The sequence below is a fragment of the Choloepus didactylus genome, chromosome 10 (assembly GCF_015220235.1).
Source record: "Choloepus didactylus isolate mChoDid1 chromosome 10, mChoDid1.pri, whole genome shotgun sequence".
In the NCBI taxonomy this organism is placed as follows: domain Eukaryota; kingdom Metazoa; phylum Chordata; class Mammalia; order Pilosa; family Megalonychidae; genus Choloepus; species Choloepus didactylus.
In genome coordinates this window covers 39,584,576-39,600,098 of record NC_051316.1, presented here as the reverse complement: position 1 = coordinate 39,600,098, position 15,523 = coordinate 39,584,576, and the positions used below count along the sequence as shown (strand labels likewise).

The 15,523-nt window shown below is 42.9% G+C and overlaps 1 protein-coding gene across 8 annotated transcripts in view; it reads right to left on the bottom strand.

The window, feature by feature from the left end:
• PRUNE2 (prune homolog 2 with BCH domain) overlaps nucleotides 1–8,335 on the bottom strand; it is a 96,511-nt gene extending 88,176 nt beyond the window's left edge. For all 8 annotated transcript variants that reach the window (XM_037797040.1, XM_037797044.1, XM_037797039.1 and 5 more), the window contains exons 1-2: nucleotides 1,790–8,335; nucleotides 698–1,457 (exon numbers count right to left, since the gene is read on the bottom strand). In XM_037797040.1, coding sequence (XP_037652968.1) covers nucleotides 698–1,457; nucleotides 1,790–8,219 — 7,190 coding nt within the window. In that variant the 5' untranslated portion in view covers nucleotides 8,220–8,335. The remainder of the gene's footprint in view (nucleotides 1–697; nucleotides 1,458–1,789) is intronic.
• Nucleotides 8,336–15,523: the final 7,188 nt, after the last annotated feature.

Genomic DNA, 15,523 nt, shown 5'->3' with positions numbered 1-15,523 from the left:
GATGGTTGTTTGCCAGTTTTTAACCAATTCTTTCTCAATTACAGAATGAATGTTTCACACTAAGATTTTCAAACTGCTGTGGAGTTTACTTATTCCTACTAGTAAGCAAAATGCTTACATAGAACCAGAAACACTTTTTCTGTAAGAGAGGCAGTGTGTCTGTCCAAAAGGTGAGGCTTTAGAGGTGGAAAGTTTTGAATCCACAATGTCCATTCTGGTGACAAGGTTTGTGGGCAAGTCATAAAACCTTTGTGAGCCTCAAGTCCTCCCAACTTCACTCCCCCTACCAGTGTGGGTAAAACAAAGATAATAATACATACCTTGGGGGTTGTTGTAAGGATTAAATGAGATAATGTGTGCAAACTGCCATGCACATAGTAGGTGCCCACTCCCCATCCAGTTCCAACTGCCCATTTATTAGTAATAAGAGGTATTTAGTAGGTGGGAGTAGGGGATTAGGAGGGCAGAAAGAGAGCCTGGATGGAAACTGAAGTGTTTATTTTGGCTGAAAATGGACACAGATCATCATCATGGTTATGATGATCTAGAAAAGGCTTTCACTGATCATTCACTTTGCAATAAATATAAGCAAACCTCCACTCATCTAGGTACTCTTCATATTCTGAAATCTCTCCCCACTTCCCAGTTTCTACATAAAATGGCTTTCAGGAAAAAATAAATCTAGCTTTTTGCTTACCCGTTTGGTCTTGGTTTCCTTATCCTGGGCTCAGGGAACTCTGTCTCCTCCTCCATTTCCATTTCAGGGATCAAGTTTTTCTGAGAAGGCTGTGGTGAAAGCATTTCCCACTCATTGTCATGGGTGACAGCCTGCAACGTAAAGACATCCGGACCAGCCCCAGCTTGGAGCTTGGTCTTCCTTGATTGGCTGTCCAGACTGGAGACTTCCTCTAGTGCTAAAGACTCTTGAGACTTCATTTCTCTCAGAACTTGTGTCTGGGGCTCCTTGCCCAGACTGGGGTCTGAGGCTGGCTCCCTGGCCTTGGCACACCACCCTGAGCCCTTGGCTTCCAGTTGACTTGTTCCCCCTTCTGATGACACATCACCAACCTCACCATGGCCCAGGACCATCCAACTCTGGTCTTGTCCAGGGCTCTCAGGAGATGATCTCTTTTTGTCTTTGGAAGTCATTCTCTCTACAGAATGGTCTTTTTGTTCATGGAACTCTGGGAAGCTTGCCATCTGAATTCCTGGTGACCCCACTTCTGAACCTTTGTCAGATCCTTCTAATTCAGATGTGCTTTCTCTCGCTTCACAGACCTCTGGCTTCTGAGGTGCATTTTCTTCATGGTTTACAAGTATGTAATCCGTGTGTAGTGCATGATGATCTTCATTCTTCTCTGTGCATCTTTCTTCCCTGTATTCAGATTTTATCTGCTCAGGGTCCTTGGTAGGAATTATTTTTTCTCCTTCCAAGTCTAATAATTCCTTGTTGGCACCTAGATGTGGAAGATAAAAGTGAGAAGGGGAGAACAAGACTTAATTAGCACCTTAAATGTTTTGTGATCTTTACAAGTGATCCATCTAAAAAGAGATATTTTAAGAAGTATTTTTATCTTGTAGAGTTGTTTAATTTTCTCATGCACTATCAGTAATAAGTATTACAGGAGCATTAAATATTGCTGCTGTTCATACTTGGTTAGGCATGCATTTCCAATTTAGTTCTCTCTACCCACATGAGTAGGAAGAGCGTATCTTATGTATGCAGTAACTTTACTGGTTTAATGAAAGCAGCAGTTTCCTGGGGGCGGTGGGGTGGGCAATTTCTTACCATTTGGTGTTCCTATGTCTCCACCTGCTGGTGAGTCAGAATTATCGGTTTCTACTTCCCAGTCAACATCATTTGATGGAGATAACTCAACATTCAATCCTGCTCTTACAGGTGACGAAATAGACTCAGTGTCTTCCCAAATGTGCAGCTCTACCAGCTGGGATCCGGGCTGCCTGTTTTCAGCCTCAGCATGGTTTTCCTCGCCTCTTCGGTTTGGAAGGGCAGAAAGCAGTATCTGTGCTACTTCGCTCCCCAGAGACTCATCCTCGGGAGACCCAGCTTCCTCTGTTTTTTCAGCACAGTGGGTGGGTTCTGTGAGATAGGACAAATCAAAGGGAGGTGTGTATGTCGCTAGCGGTTGCCTCCAGGCATCTTCTTCCAAGGGAGGGTCTCCACCATAGACAAAGTGTTCAGGCTCTTTCATAAAATCTTCGTCAATATTTTGACCCATTACATCATATTCAAAATCACCCCACGAGGCTTCAGATGAACAGATATCCTGCTTCCCTGCATCCCCGTCAACTGGCGTTTCGGTATTGCCTTCCGACAATGTCAGTTTACTCATGTCATCTATCGTTCCCGTGGAAGTGTTGAGGCCTGAGGCGACGCTGCAACTGTGGTCAAAGGCAGCTTCGCTTACATCCAAACAAGGGTCAGAGGCTAGCAAAATGTCAGTAACAGCGGCAGGACTCTCAGTAGCAAAAGTTTGCTCACAGTCCGCCAAAGCTGTTGCATCTCTAGGACTTCCAGGAGAAAAGCCTTCCGATATCCGAGGGATATTGTCATCCATGACTGGCTCATGGTGAGTTACAAAAATGCTGGTTCCCATATTTTCAGTCATTGAGATTGTTTTGTCAGCAGGTTCCAAAGCTGGTGCTAAACTGAGCCAGGCTCCGTTTTCTGATGCTTTTAAATCTGTATCATTACTTTCACCCTTTATTTCAGAATACTCAGGAGAACTTTTATGAGCAGCAGGCTGAGACGAGTCATTTATGTTTGTTTGTTTGCTGACTGGAGGCAGTGGAATTGCATTTTCAGGACACAGTCCTGAATGGTACGGGCCAGATTCCTGCCTGGGCTCATGACTGGGTTCTTCAATCATCTTTGGTTCAGTGCAACATAACTCAGTGGATTCTACTTCAGGTTCCATCCAAGCACTGCCGTGCTGGTCGGTCTCTTGCTTTGCTTCATAATCGTGACATATATCAGGGCTATTGGAGGCCTGAGAATTGCTATCGTGGTCACAGTAAGTCAGTATATCAGGATTTTCACCATCTGCCTTCAAGCTGAAGGGTTGCTTCGCATCTGTCCACAAGTCAGGTGAAGCTGAGGCCAGTTGCCCACCCTCTTGGAAGCTGCCATGTAAAAGATCTGGAACAAATGTGCCTTTAGGACCCTCGTTAGGACTAGAGTCATTCCATCCAGAGCTTGACTTCTTTATCAGTTGGGTGGAAGAATCCACCACGGGGACATTTTCTGAGGCAATGTCTGAATTTGTAGTTTCACTGGTGAATGATTTTTCTTGTTCCCACCAGTTTGTTTCTTGACCCTCAACAGTTGAAACACATTCATTTTCATCTGGGTGAGTAAATGTTGCATCCTGCTGATGCCAGGCTGACGGCCTGGTATCCTGACATTTCTCTTGTGCATGTGTTTCATAAGTGAGCTCATCATCAGCAGAAGACATGGAGATTTGCTCTCTTGGATCTTTTTCTTTAATCTGGTCCAGTATTACAAGCTGGGTAAGCTGATCAGCTACTGAGTCTGGCTGCCTTGGTTGAATGTTCCAAAGTTGACCGCAGGAGTTCTCCCCATCACTATCTAGGAAGGGTGACTGATGTTTGTCACTGAACGGATTAGTACAATGTGTTTCCATGGATTCAGTATCACCCTGAATGGGTACTCCCCAAGGATCCACACCGTGGCATACTGATGAATTCATCTCTAACATACCACTTGAGTTACACAGTTCCCCTTTGAATGTGCTCTCAGTTGGCATACCTTCTGGTGGAAAGGCATCATTCCAGCACTTGGCACGCTCAACTGGAGAGCCAAGCATTTCCAATGTAGAATTATTTTCAGTCTTTGGTTCTGTTTGGGGAGATATCTGCCACGTGGTATCTCCTGATTTCTCTGTTTCTGGAGAAGACTTTGCCTCTGTATCCTCTGTTGTAAGCTGTATTTCAGTATTCTTTAGTGGTGAGAAATTCCAATGATCAGGGCTGCTTTGCTGATCATCAGAGAATGTGTTACACTTATTCTCATTTCCTGATGGTCCTGAAATGCCTACTGATTCAGAAAATTCCTGAATCTTGAGATCAGCTGTGGCCAAGAACTCATTAGATTCATTCAATGAATCCCAGTCTTTGGATTCACTCTTAGCATCTTGGCAAGTGGCCTCTTTCTCTGCTGACTCTTCATCAATTACACTATCATCATCAGAACCTGAGCTTTTTGACAAGAACTTGGAGTCCTCTGGCTGCACAGTTTCAGGTATGTCATGCATATTTTTCTCCAGATGGCTAACCATTAGATTTCCTTCCTGATATGCCTCTGAATGTTCACTATATTTGCCTGTTTCTGGGCTAGATAAAGAAGAAAAGGATTCACCATCTGCAGAGTCATTCCAAATCTCTAAAAATTTAGGAACCTTATGATCAAAGTTCTTTTCAAACTCTTCCACTCTGCTTTTCTCCAGGTCCCTCATTTCAGTAATTACTTCTACTTGGCTCTCAGTGGTAATTAATTCAGATTCTTGGTGATTCTGTTCACACCAATTATCTTGATTTTCTTTCTGATGCTGAGTACTGGGTACATGGCCCCAGGAAAGCGATGCAGCTGAAGAATCATTTAGGTCAGGACTCGATACGCTTGAATGTGTATACTCACTAGAAATACTCTCTTTGTCATAATTTCCCAAGGAACTAGCTCTTGGAAGGCTGTTTTCAGTACTCTTAACTTCAAGATTCTCAGTTATCTCAGAACTTGTATAACTGACCTGCACATCACTCTCTAGAGGGCCATCCCAAATGTGAAGGCTTTGGGGAAATTCATGAGGTGGCATTTCGTTCACTGTCTCTGGATCCAGAATTTTATCTTCTTCAGTTTTCTCAGGAGCCATTTCACATGAAGATTCATTTTCTGTTAAATTTATACTACAGGAAACTTCAGGAGCCTCGCTTGGATTTCTGTGGTTTAAGGGGTGCGTTTCATAGATATTGTCCATCTGAAGGTCATTTGTAGACGCTCCTGTTTGCACATCACATGAGTCCAGATTATAAGATCCCTTTTCCTGCTCTCCAAGGTCCTCTGGTTCCTCAGCCTGGAGACTGGAAGTGACTGAGAGAGAGCTGATTTTTCCTGACTCATCACAGATTTCTCGATGTACAGATACAACTGGAGAAGACAGTTGTTGGTCACCTTCCCCTTTTCCAGAATTCCCCGAGGCACTATGCACCTCACAGCTTATCACCTCTTCCTCACCAAGGCGCTGCCTATCACGGACTCCAGGGGCTTCCTTCTCACTTTCACTTTGACCATAGCCATGACCTTCCCATGGATCTGAATGTGCAAAATGTCCTGGATTCTCCAACCTGGTTGTCAAGGCTGCTGTACCGCTCTGCGGGGTTCCACTCCATGTGACCTGGCTGTCAGGATCAGGTGTAAGTGCTTCTGAATGACTGGCTCCGGAGGCTTCTAATACATCTGGGATGTGGCTGTCCTTAACTTTTTCGGATGAGCTGGGAGTTTCAGGCGTCGATTTGCTTTGTTCTGAATCTGTCATATATAATGGGGCTGGCAACATTAATGATGGCATGTCGCTATCTCTCATGATGGAATCCCAAATATTGCTCACAATTAGCTGTCCACTTTCCTCATTCGATACGTGGTATTCATTGGAAGCAGTGACCTTGTGCTCAGAAGAGGCAGGAAGATCCCAGTCTACCTGATTTGCTTCCTTGTACTCCATACCCCATGGCTCTAGCTGCTTCACTGAAAATCGAGTTTCTGGTTCAGAACCTTCACCTATGTATCCTTGTGCTTGACCCTCACCAGGGATTGCCATACCCCCACTGCAGTCATCCCAATCCAAATCATTATCCATATCTGAGATGGTGGCCGTGGACTGAGTGTCTTCCAGTATCACTCTGTTCCACAAGTCAAGATTGTCTGAGGCTGTCTGCTGAGAGTTGGTGCTGTTGTGCAGAAGTGTGAGCTGTCGGTTTGTCTCGTTGTACAGCTGCATCATCCTGGGGTCTTCATAACTGGACTGGCTGCTCTCCCCAACATCATCTTCTATGTTTTTATCCATTGGCTCTGTTGGGAGCATATCTGTTGGCTCTTTAGGGAGCAAATTTGGGTCATGAGCAGCATTTATATCAGAACTATTATTTGTGTGAGGTAAAGCCCACATTTCTAGGCTCCCAGGACCTGAGCTAATTCGATTTCTAAGTGGCTCCTGTGGTGATTGAGGAGGTATTTCAGCCTCCTTCACGGCAGAGTTAGCATCTTTTGATTCAAAGCCTTCCTCTCTATCAAACGGCTTGTTTTCAGTTTCTTTTTCATCTCCAGCAAATGTTGGAGATGTATAAGAGTCAGAGGTGGAGTAGTTGGTATCTAAGGGGGAAGCCGCTGAATCTTCACAGATGTTGGAGGCACTGTAGTCAGAGCATTTATATGATAAGAAAGAATCTTCCCAAGTTGCTAGGATATCTGATCTTCCTTTCCTGATACTCTCCTCAAAAAGGTTCCAAGAATCTACCTTTTCATATGCCTTCCCCCTAATTTTAGGATCCACCAAACCATTCTGATCTTCCTTTGGTGGCTCACAACTATTCCATGCTTGATCCAAACTGGAACAGGGATTTCTAGATAGAAGGGTTTTATCCCTGGGGTCACGGTTCTTCTTCCCCCAGATTTCGGGAGCTGCTTCTTCACTTGGTTCTCTGGAAGAATTGTCCACTAAGTCTTGTGAAGGGAAAGAAAATCCACTTTTGGCCATGGCCCACTCATTCGGGTCCCTCACAGAAGGGGTCTCACGACTCATTGGATGCAGATTCCAGGTATTTTTCAAAGCTCCAGTGTTGTGTTCTTTACCAAATGCACTCCAGGCAGGGAATGACCCTGCAGCAGCTGGTTCGCTATCATCTGTGGGATTTCCCCACGGCTCAGGCATTGCTGTGGGAGATCGATCGGAACGCCACAAAGCAGTGAAGTCTTCTATCAGGTGGTTTGTTCCCTGAGGAGAAGTGTTTGGCAAATGGGAGTTCTCAGTGGGCAAGTTCTGAAGCTGCAAGCTTTCCTCAGTCTGACTTTCAATGCCATTGCTACCCAGTACCGGAGGTCCAAATTCAGTCTCCCAGGGATCTGACTTTGGAAATTCGAGACTCTTCCGTTGAAATACAGAATCTGAGGCTCTCCTATCAACTGGGCTTGGCTTATGATCTTTCCAGGATTCTGGGCTCTGGAAGACAGATTCCTGCTCACTGGAACTCCATGCATCTGCAATATTTTTAGAGTCAATTTCCAAACCACCCCACCAGCTGCTGCATCGCACACGGGTCTGAGGTGGCTCTGTGGGGCCTGTGTCAATTGCATTTTGGGTCATATCTTCTGGAGAAAGTAGAGCTGGTTCTTCAGTGGATGGTGAGCTTTCCACAAAGCTATTCATAGGTGTTGGTGGGATTCTCTTTCCAATATTTCTTGGTCTTTCTAGTGAAGGAGATTCATCTTGCACAAAATCTGTCAGATTCAAATTTCTTTCGGAGTTATCCCCAGGACTTTCTTGCCTCTGGACAAACTCCTCATCAAATTCCACAAGGCTATCTTTGCCAGCCCCTGACAAAAGTGAACTGGATGAATAATTAGACATGCTGGTCCCCATCCTGTCAAGTCCTTTAGGCTCAGTGGGGAGCTGTCCTTCTGATGAATCACTGTTGGGGAAGAAGTCATCTGCTGGGGAGTAGTCCGCAGAATGAGAAGATGGCTGGGACTGGCCAGAAACCATGGGCGCTGGGTCAAAGTTGAAGAGGTCAAAGTGTTCACCATGTTCTCCAGACCGTGCATGCTCCTCAGCTACTGCCCCTTCAGGAATGGGACTATAGGAGTCAAACCCTGGGAGGAGGCTGTGATGAGTCCCGGTACCTTCTCCCACTGGACTGTCATCACTGAGGAAAACTGAGCTCTCCTTGGATGAACGGCTGCTCCTAATGGTGGCCAACCCACTATCTGGGCTGACAAGGTCTATGTTGGCATCCACCTGTGCTTGGTTGGAATCATTGAGATCTGGTGGGTTTTCTATGAAATTCACAGAGCTGGGCTGTGGCTCTACATCAGAACCATACAACTCCATAATCCCAGAAGATCCCTGGGAGAGTGGGGCACTGCCTGCCACAGCTTCTGTTGAGGATGTGCGGCTGTTGGAGGCCATCTCTGGACACCTCCTATTGATAACTTCCTTAACAAGCAGAACAACCTGATCACAAGTCACTGAGGGGTTCTCCTGCTGGTACACCAGGATCTCATCACAACCACATTCAAAGGGCTCCAGCTCTAGGCAAGGGTTCTGACTCTCTTCCAGCTCACAGCAGATCTGTCAGGGAAGCACAGGGGTTTGTGTGAACATTCAGGCAGACTTTGCTCTTTGTAATTTGTTTTTATTATTGTTTCTAACATAAAATTAATCTGTTTTCATTAGTCTAAAAAGTAGCCCCAAACAATGGAAAACTATGTAACGTAAAACAAGGAAAGTTCTGCTACATAGATCACCATCCCTTTCTCTGATCCTATCAAGCCATATTTCATGTAAGTCAAAATCCAGCTGCCCAATTTTGTTGGGGAAAATTATAGGTAATAAAATTTAAGCCATTTAATTCCTTTCCTCAGTGTAATACAATATTTTCTTCCAACAGGAGTGAAATTCAAGTTTGCCAAAAGCAGAGATCTTGCTGGCTCTGACAAGGACTAGGGAAAAAGTGTTGGAATAAGGAGAAATGGGCAGGCCCTAAAGGCTTTTCTTTAGGAGCATGTAGCTAGAATCAGCTTTAACCTTTGATAGCCTCAGAAAGCAAGGAAGAACATATGAAAAAGAAAGAAGCTACCACGGACAGGGCTTTCCAAACAAACGCTCAAGCCAAAATGGCCCCTTTTGGCCCAGGGAGCATAGACATGGAGCACAGGACAAAGTGGACTTGGAAGACCAAGGCAACAGGCAGTGCAAGGATACAACTGTGCTCTCACTCTATAATTTATAGGAAATGTTGGAGGGCATTTTGCTACACAGACAGGGTCTTTGAAAACGGCCCCATTGGACTAGGGAAGGTAATGATGATAACAACCACAAAGCTAGTATCAACAGCGATAATAATAATACGAGATAGCATTTCTGTGCTTTTATATGCCAGGCAGAGCCCTAAGGTTTTACATGTATAACCTTATTAAATCCTTGCCATAATTCTACAAGGTAGGGACTCTTAATCTCCCCATTTTACCAATGAAGAAGCTAAGACACTGGAAGGTTAAATCATGTGTTCAACAGCATCCAGCTAAAAAGTGATGGGGTCAAGTTTTAAACTCAGGCAGTTGAGCTGTAGGGGCTTTGACTGAGCCAACTGTGTGACCATACAGCCAATGAGAGGTTCTTTTAGAGCAGCTTGCTGCCATGTTCCTCAAGCCCCAGGATTCCCAGGAGCTGCTTCTGGGGCCTTGCTGAGTGGGGAGTATTAGTGAGGGAGGAGAAGAAAGGCAGAGTGGAGGCCCAAGGTCTTCTAACGGTTTTATCCACTCTTCCTATTTTCCCTATTATATATTTCCCAATTTTTAAACTAGTTTGAAAAAAGCGATCTGATGCAAAAAGTTATTTGAAAACCATCACCTTGGAGGCTTCAGAGGCCTACATCCTGTCCTTAGGAAGCCACTTTCCACAGATAAAATTCAGGTTTGAAACCAAACACAGAGAAAAGCACTGGAAAGGCCACGGCTACAATGCATGCACAAATACATATGGGTAAGGAGAAGGGGTATGAAATGCAGCCACAGTAGGAGCTCTTTCAGACTGGATAGAAGAAAGCTCAGAGAGAGCATGGGAGGACCTGCAGACAGAGGTCAAGAAAGCCAAGAAGGATCCCTTGGAGGACAGCAGGTGAGGAGGTAAAAAAGAGCCGAGACGTTGCCTCTCCTATGGATTGAGGAAGTGTCTAATCCATTAGTGAGAAAAGATTAGTCATGAAACCATTCTATGTGTGTTCATATTGCAAAGAATCATGTATGTCTCATACTAATAATTAAATATACATGTTTGGTATATCCAGCGTCCTGTTTTAATTTTCTTGAATTCTTCTACTATTTCTAAGCTTTGGCTCTGAAAAGACTCTGATACCAACTTAGAGGATTTAATTGATTTCCCAGCCAGAATTTTAGTACCCGGAGACTAATGTTGATTAAACCATCAGATCACCAGTTACTAAATGCTGGGCACCAAATGGGTACTGAGACAAGAACTAAGCCTTGTTAGAAATTGCCAGGCAGCATTCTTAAAACCAAATAAAGCTGCTCAGATGTGGCCCTCTCTCTCTAGCTAAGTCAACTCGGCGGGTGATCTCGCTGCCCTCCCCCCTACATGGGATCTGACACCCAGGGGTGTAAATCTCCCTGACAACCCAGGATATGACTCCCAGGGATGAATCTGGACCTGGCATTGTGGGATTGAGAACACCTTCTTGACCAAAAAAGGGGGACATGAAATGAAACAAAATAAAGTTTCAGTGGCTGAGAGATTCCAAATGGAGTTGAGAGGTCACTCTGGTGGACACTCTTACGCACTATACAGATAACCTTTTTTAGGTTTTAATGCATTGGAATAGCTAGAAGTACACACCTGAAATTATCAAACTCCAACCCAGTAGCCTTGACTCTTGAAGATGATTGTATAACTATGTAGCTTACAAGGGGTGGGTGACAGTGTGATTGTGAAAACCTTGTGTATCGCACTCCCTTTATCCAGTATATGGATGGATGAGTAGAGAAATGGGGACAAAAACTAACTGAAAAATAGGGTGGAATGGGGAGATGATCTGGCTGCTCTTCTTTACTTTTATTTTTTATTCTTATTCTTGCTTTTTCTGGTATAAGGAATATGTTCAAAAAATAGATTGGAGTGATGAATGCACAACTGTAGGATGGTACTTTGAATAGTTGATTGTACACCACAGGTGATTGCATGATATGTGAATAGATCTCAATAAAACTGAATTTAAAGAAAAAATGTTACCACATATATGAAGTATAATAATAAAGTAATATAACAAGCATTTAAAAAAATAAACTAAAAACAAAACAAAACAAAACAAAACAGCACCCAGATGAGGATTTGACTTCATTTAGGTGAGAAATCTCTGAATCCAGCATCTCTCTATCAATTCAGTCTAGAACAGAAACGGTTATGGTTGCTTTTATTATTTTTTAAAATTTTATTCAGGTAAAATACATGTATAGCATAAAATCTGTCATTTTAACCTTTTAAAGTATATAACTCAGTGGCCTTAATATATTCGCAATTTTGTGCAACCATTACCACTATATATGCCCAAAACATTTTCATCACCCCACACAGAAGCTCTTCACCCATTAAGCAATAACCACCCCACCCCAGGCCCCAGTCTAAGGGGCTCTTTTTTTTTTAATTCAGTTTTATTGAGATATATTCACATACCATACAATCAACCATGGTGTATAACATGTTTACGGTACCATCTTATAGTTGTGCATTCATCACCCCAATCTATTTTTGAACATTTTCCTTACACCAGAAAGAATCAGGATCAGAATAAAAAATAAAAATAAAAAAAGAACACCAAAATCCTCTCCCTCCCCCACATCCCACCCTTATTTTTCATTTAGGTTTTGTCCCCATTTTTCTACTTATCCATCCATACACTGGATAAAAGGTGTGTGATCCACAGGGTTTTCACAGTCACGCTGTCACCCAAGGGGCTCTTTTAAAAGACCCAATGTAGCAAAATATGCCCCAACATTTCCTAAAACTCAAACTCTAGGTCTATCTCTTGGGCCAATATCTTATAAGCCATCAGTTCTCTCTGCCCACGTGTTCTGAGAGTCGGCGTAGGATGCGATGAAGGTGCTGGCGAAGGAGGAGGGGCGCACCTGACCACCCAGCTCTAGGTTCTCGGAATACACGGCAATCTGTTGTCTGGGCTGCTGCTCCTCCGACAGGGAGCTGGCCAGGAGGATGAGGACATCAAATCCATACTTTTCCGTAAATGCTTTCAAATCACTGGTGATAATCCTGTGAAACATACAGTTCTGAAAAACAACAGATAATTTGGTATTAATGGAATGATGCCCAGCTTTGAGGAGTTGTGCCACCCATTTGTCCAGCATTACGATGTATTAGGTCAGATATTTACTATTAGATGCAAATGAAATAAGCATTTTGCTTTGAGAAAGTTTAGAAACTTTCAGGCTACAGTTTAAAATACACTTTGCTCATTTGTTTTCCCAAACCAAGAAAGGAAGGAGTCTTTGCCATTACTATTAAGAATTGCTTAGACAAGAAATAGATATCTTAAATTTTTCCCCCCAAATATTTATTCACATAGTTATTTTTCATAGCATATGTTTCCCTCTTTGATTGTTCATAGGATCTATATAAGAATGCCTGCTGGCCATTATTATAGTCTGTCACTAGGAAAATTGGAAAGAGTTATTGTTCTTTTCTACAACTTTGTTTTCTAATGAGTATTATTAATTATTCGCAGAAATTACTAAGGATGAACCTGGCTGAGTTTACTGAGTGATTTTTGTTTCTGTGTAGAAATCTGGGAAATCTTTATCAGGCTTGTGATGTCAGATCTGCTTGCTCTGTGTGGAACGTATGGAAGAACGGAAGAAATGTGGAAAAGGCACCTGCTATAGTGTAGCACCAGACCAGGGGCTCTCATCACCCCAAGAAAATGTGCTGGCCTCTTAGAGTTTTATCAATTGCAAGGAGAACTACTTTGTTGGCACAAATGTTTCTCTTCCTTAAAGAAGTATGGCAAAGACCCTATGCTAGGCCCTAGCATAACACCTGGCATCTACTAGTTGCTCAGGAAATGTTTGTTGAATGACTGGTGGGACACATACACAAAGCCCACCTTTGCTGCATAACCCTCTATCCTAGCATGTAAATGATCATTATATATCATCAGAATCAGTCACCTGACAGTGCTACTCAGTGAAAAACACCAGGATATGTACTCAAGGGATTTAAAGAATAATTTCAATTGTAATTTTTTCTGATTATGAAAATAATCAAAATTATACATGTTGCTAGCAAAATATTAAAACAATATGGTGCATAAAACTCAATCAGATTATATGTGATGGTATCACTGTATATCTTGTTTATAAACTTTGTATTTGCACCCAAAAAAATGTATACTATAAAAGAAATGGATACCATAGAAAGTGAAAGTGCCAGGTACCCCTCCTCAGGTAGCCCCTGTGAAGAGCTCAGGTGTGTGGTGCATACAGCTGCAGATTTTTTCATGCCATATTAGTGTTTGTATGTGATAGCTCCCTGAAGCTTGTGGATTTGATATCTGTGGCTCAGACTATTTACCAGCCACACCAAGTGGCCATAATATACATCCTCTGTCATTCTGCTAGTTGAACCCCAAGGTCTGTGGGGCTCCAGAAGGGCACAGAAGACACTTTGCAGGTGTGTGAGCCCGCCAACCACCTGGCCTTCAAGTTTCCAGGAGGCTTTGCTACCTACTCCCTGTGGCTTCTCCTCTCATCAGGCATCTCAAAAGGCCACTTTCACATTTCAGCACCAAGGAATTGCACATGGGAATTCATAAAGGTCTTAGGATATATTGCTGATGAATACCAAGGATCTATTGTACTTACTGATAATGCAATTTATGTTTGAATGTAATAGTTTGTGGAAGGATGTGCTCAAAAAAAGTGCACTGTCCACATTCGTGATTTTCACTTACTGTCCAATTGAAACAACAATAGTAAAAAGTTTTTTTTTAATTAACTCATCAACACTGTAAGTAGATCTTTAGGATGAGCTTTTTTTAAAAAAAATCAGGCCTCATATTACACATAATGTGCATTTATGGTGGTTTGAAGCTGTATGTACCGCAGAAAAGATGATGTTCAGAAAAGATCAGCTAATCCATTCCTGTAGGTGTAGACTTACTGGAGTCTTTTGTAAGAGGAGAAAAGATAGAAAGAAGACAGGAAAGAGGCCCAGAGAAGATCAGAGAGAAAGGACACACACAGAAGCTCAGAGAGGAAGCTGCTGAAGCCAGAAGCTGGAAGCAATGAAACCTGGGAGGGAGGGGAGAGACCATGTGCCCAGCCACGTGACGGAGGAGCTGAGGATCGCCAGTAGCCCGTCTTCAGGGAGAAAGCACTGCCTGTTGGTGCCGTAATTTGGACATTTTCACGGCCCAAGAACTGTAAGCTTGTAAGTTAATAAATCTCCATTGGAAAAGCCTACCCATTTCTGGCATATTGCATTTCATCAGCTCTAGCAAACTAAAACAGCATTCAAAAGATTAAATGATTTCTAATCATCTGGTATTATCAATTAAGAACCTCAAGGCTGAGCTTTGTGCAGTTATGAATTATAGAAGAAGAAAAGTCCTGAAGGAAAACAAGAATGGACAACAGCTGCCTACATCTGATCATCAGTGACTGAATGCTTTAGCACAAGAACTGTACAATATTCCTTTCAAAATATTTTTTTCATTATGTATATAAACCCCCCCAAATACATTTATAAATGCTTGGAAGAAGATGCACATTTCTAAGATATTTTCATATACAGCAACAGTTATCACGACCCTGCCTGCTGGGTCACTCAAACAAAAAAAGGAAGATTTTACACTGCTTGGTGAGCCCAAGATTAGGATTCAAGGGAATCAGCTTTGTTCAAAGCCATGCTTGTGGAGCACATGCTCTTCAAAAATGCTGGCTGAGCTCTCACCTGTATGGATTCTTCTGTGTTAAAATGAAGGCTCCAGAATCTTGCCCTTCCAAGTGTGCCTCCAAATCCTACCTGGTGGCTCCCAGAAATGTAGAATCTCAGGCCATACCCCAGACCCCCCTTCCCCCAGTAGAATCTGCATTTTACACTCCTTTGTTCTCTCTCAGCACTGTCACCTGACTTGCACTTACTCCCTCAGCTCTTGTTTCTCACACTAGCCTCATCAGATTAATCGGCCAGGGGTGTAAACTTCTGGGCCATTTTAGTACCAGGTTGGGGACTGGATCCAAGAATTTGTATTTTTATCATGTACCTCAAAAGTAATTCTTATGATGGAGCTCCTTTGGGTCACACTGTCCCAGTTTTCCTCTGGGTAACCCCAAACTCCAGAGGACCAAATGAAGTATTGATAAGACAAAAATTTATATGAATCACCTTGGGATGTTAGAGAAACAAAATACTTTCATTTAACAGTAATTCCCAAACAGCTCTGCTCTGTCTACCCTAATAAAATCTCCAAATCACATTAGGTTTTACTGGTCTTATGATAATGTCAGGAGCTTTATGTTTAAACCAGAGCAAAATAAGGAATGAACGAGAATCGTCAGGAATCTGGAGACAGAATCTGTTTGTTCTGCTTTTATGCTGGTGCTGTTTGCATAGGAGATAATTTATTACTGTCTTCTAGCTACGCAGGGAGTCATGTGCTGTGACGGCTCTTATGTTGCTGACAA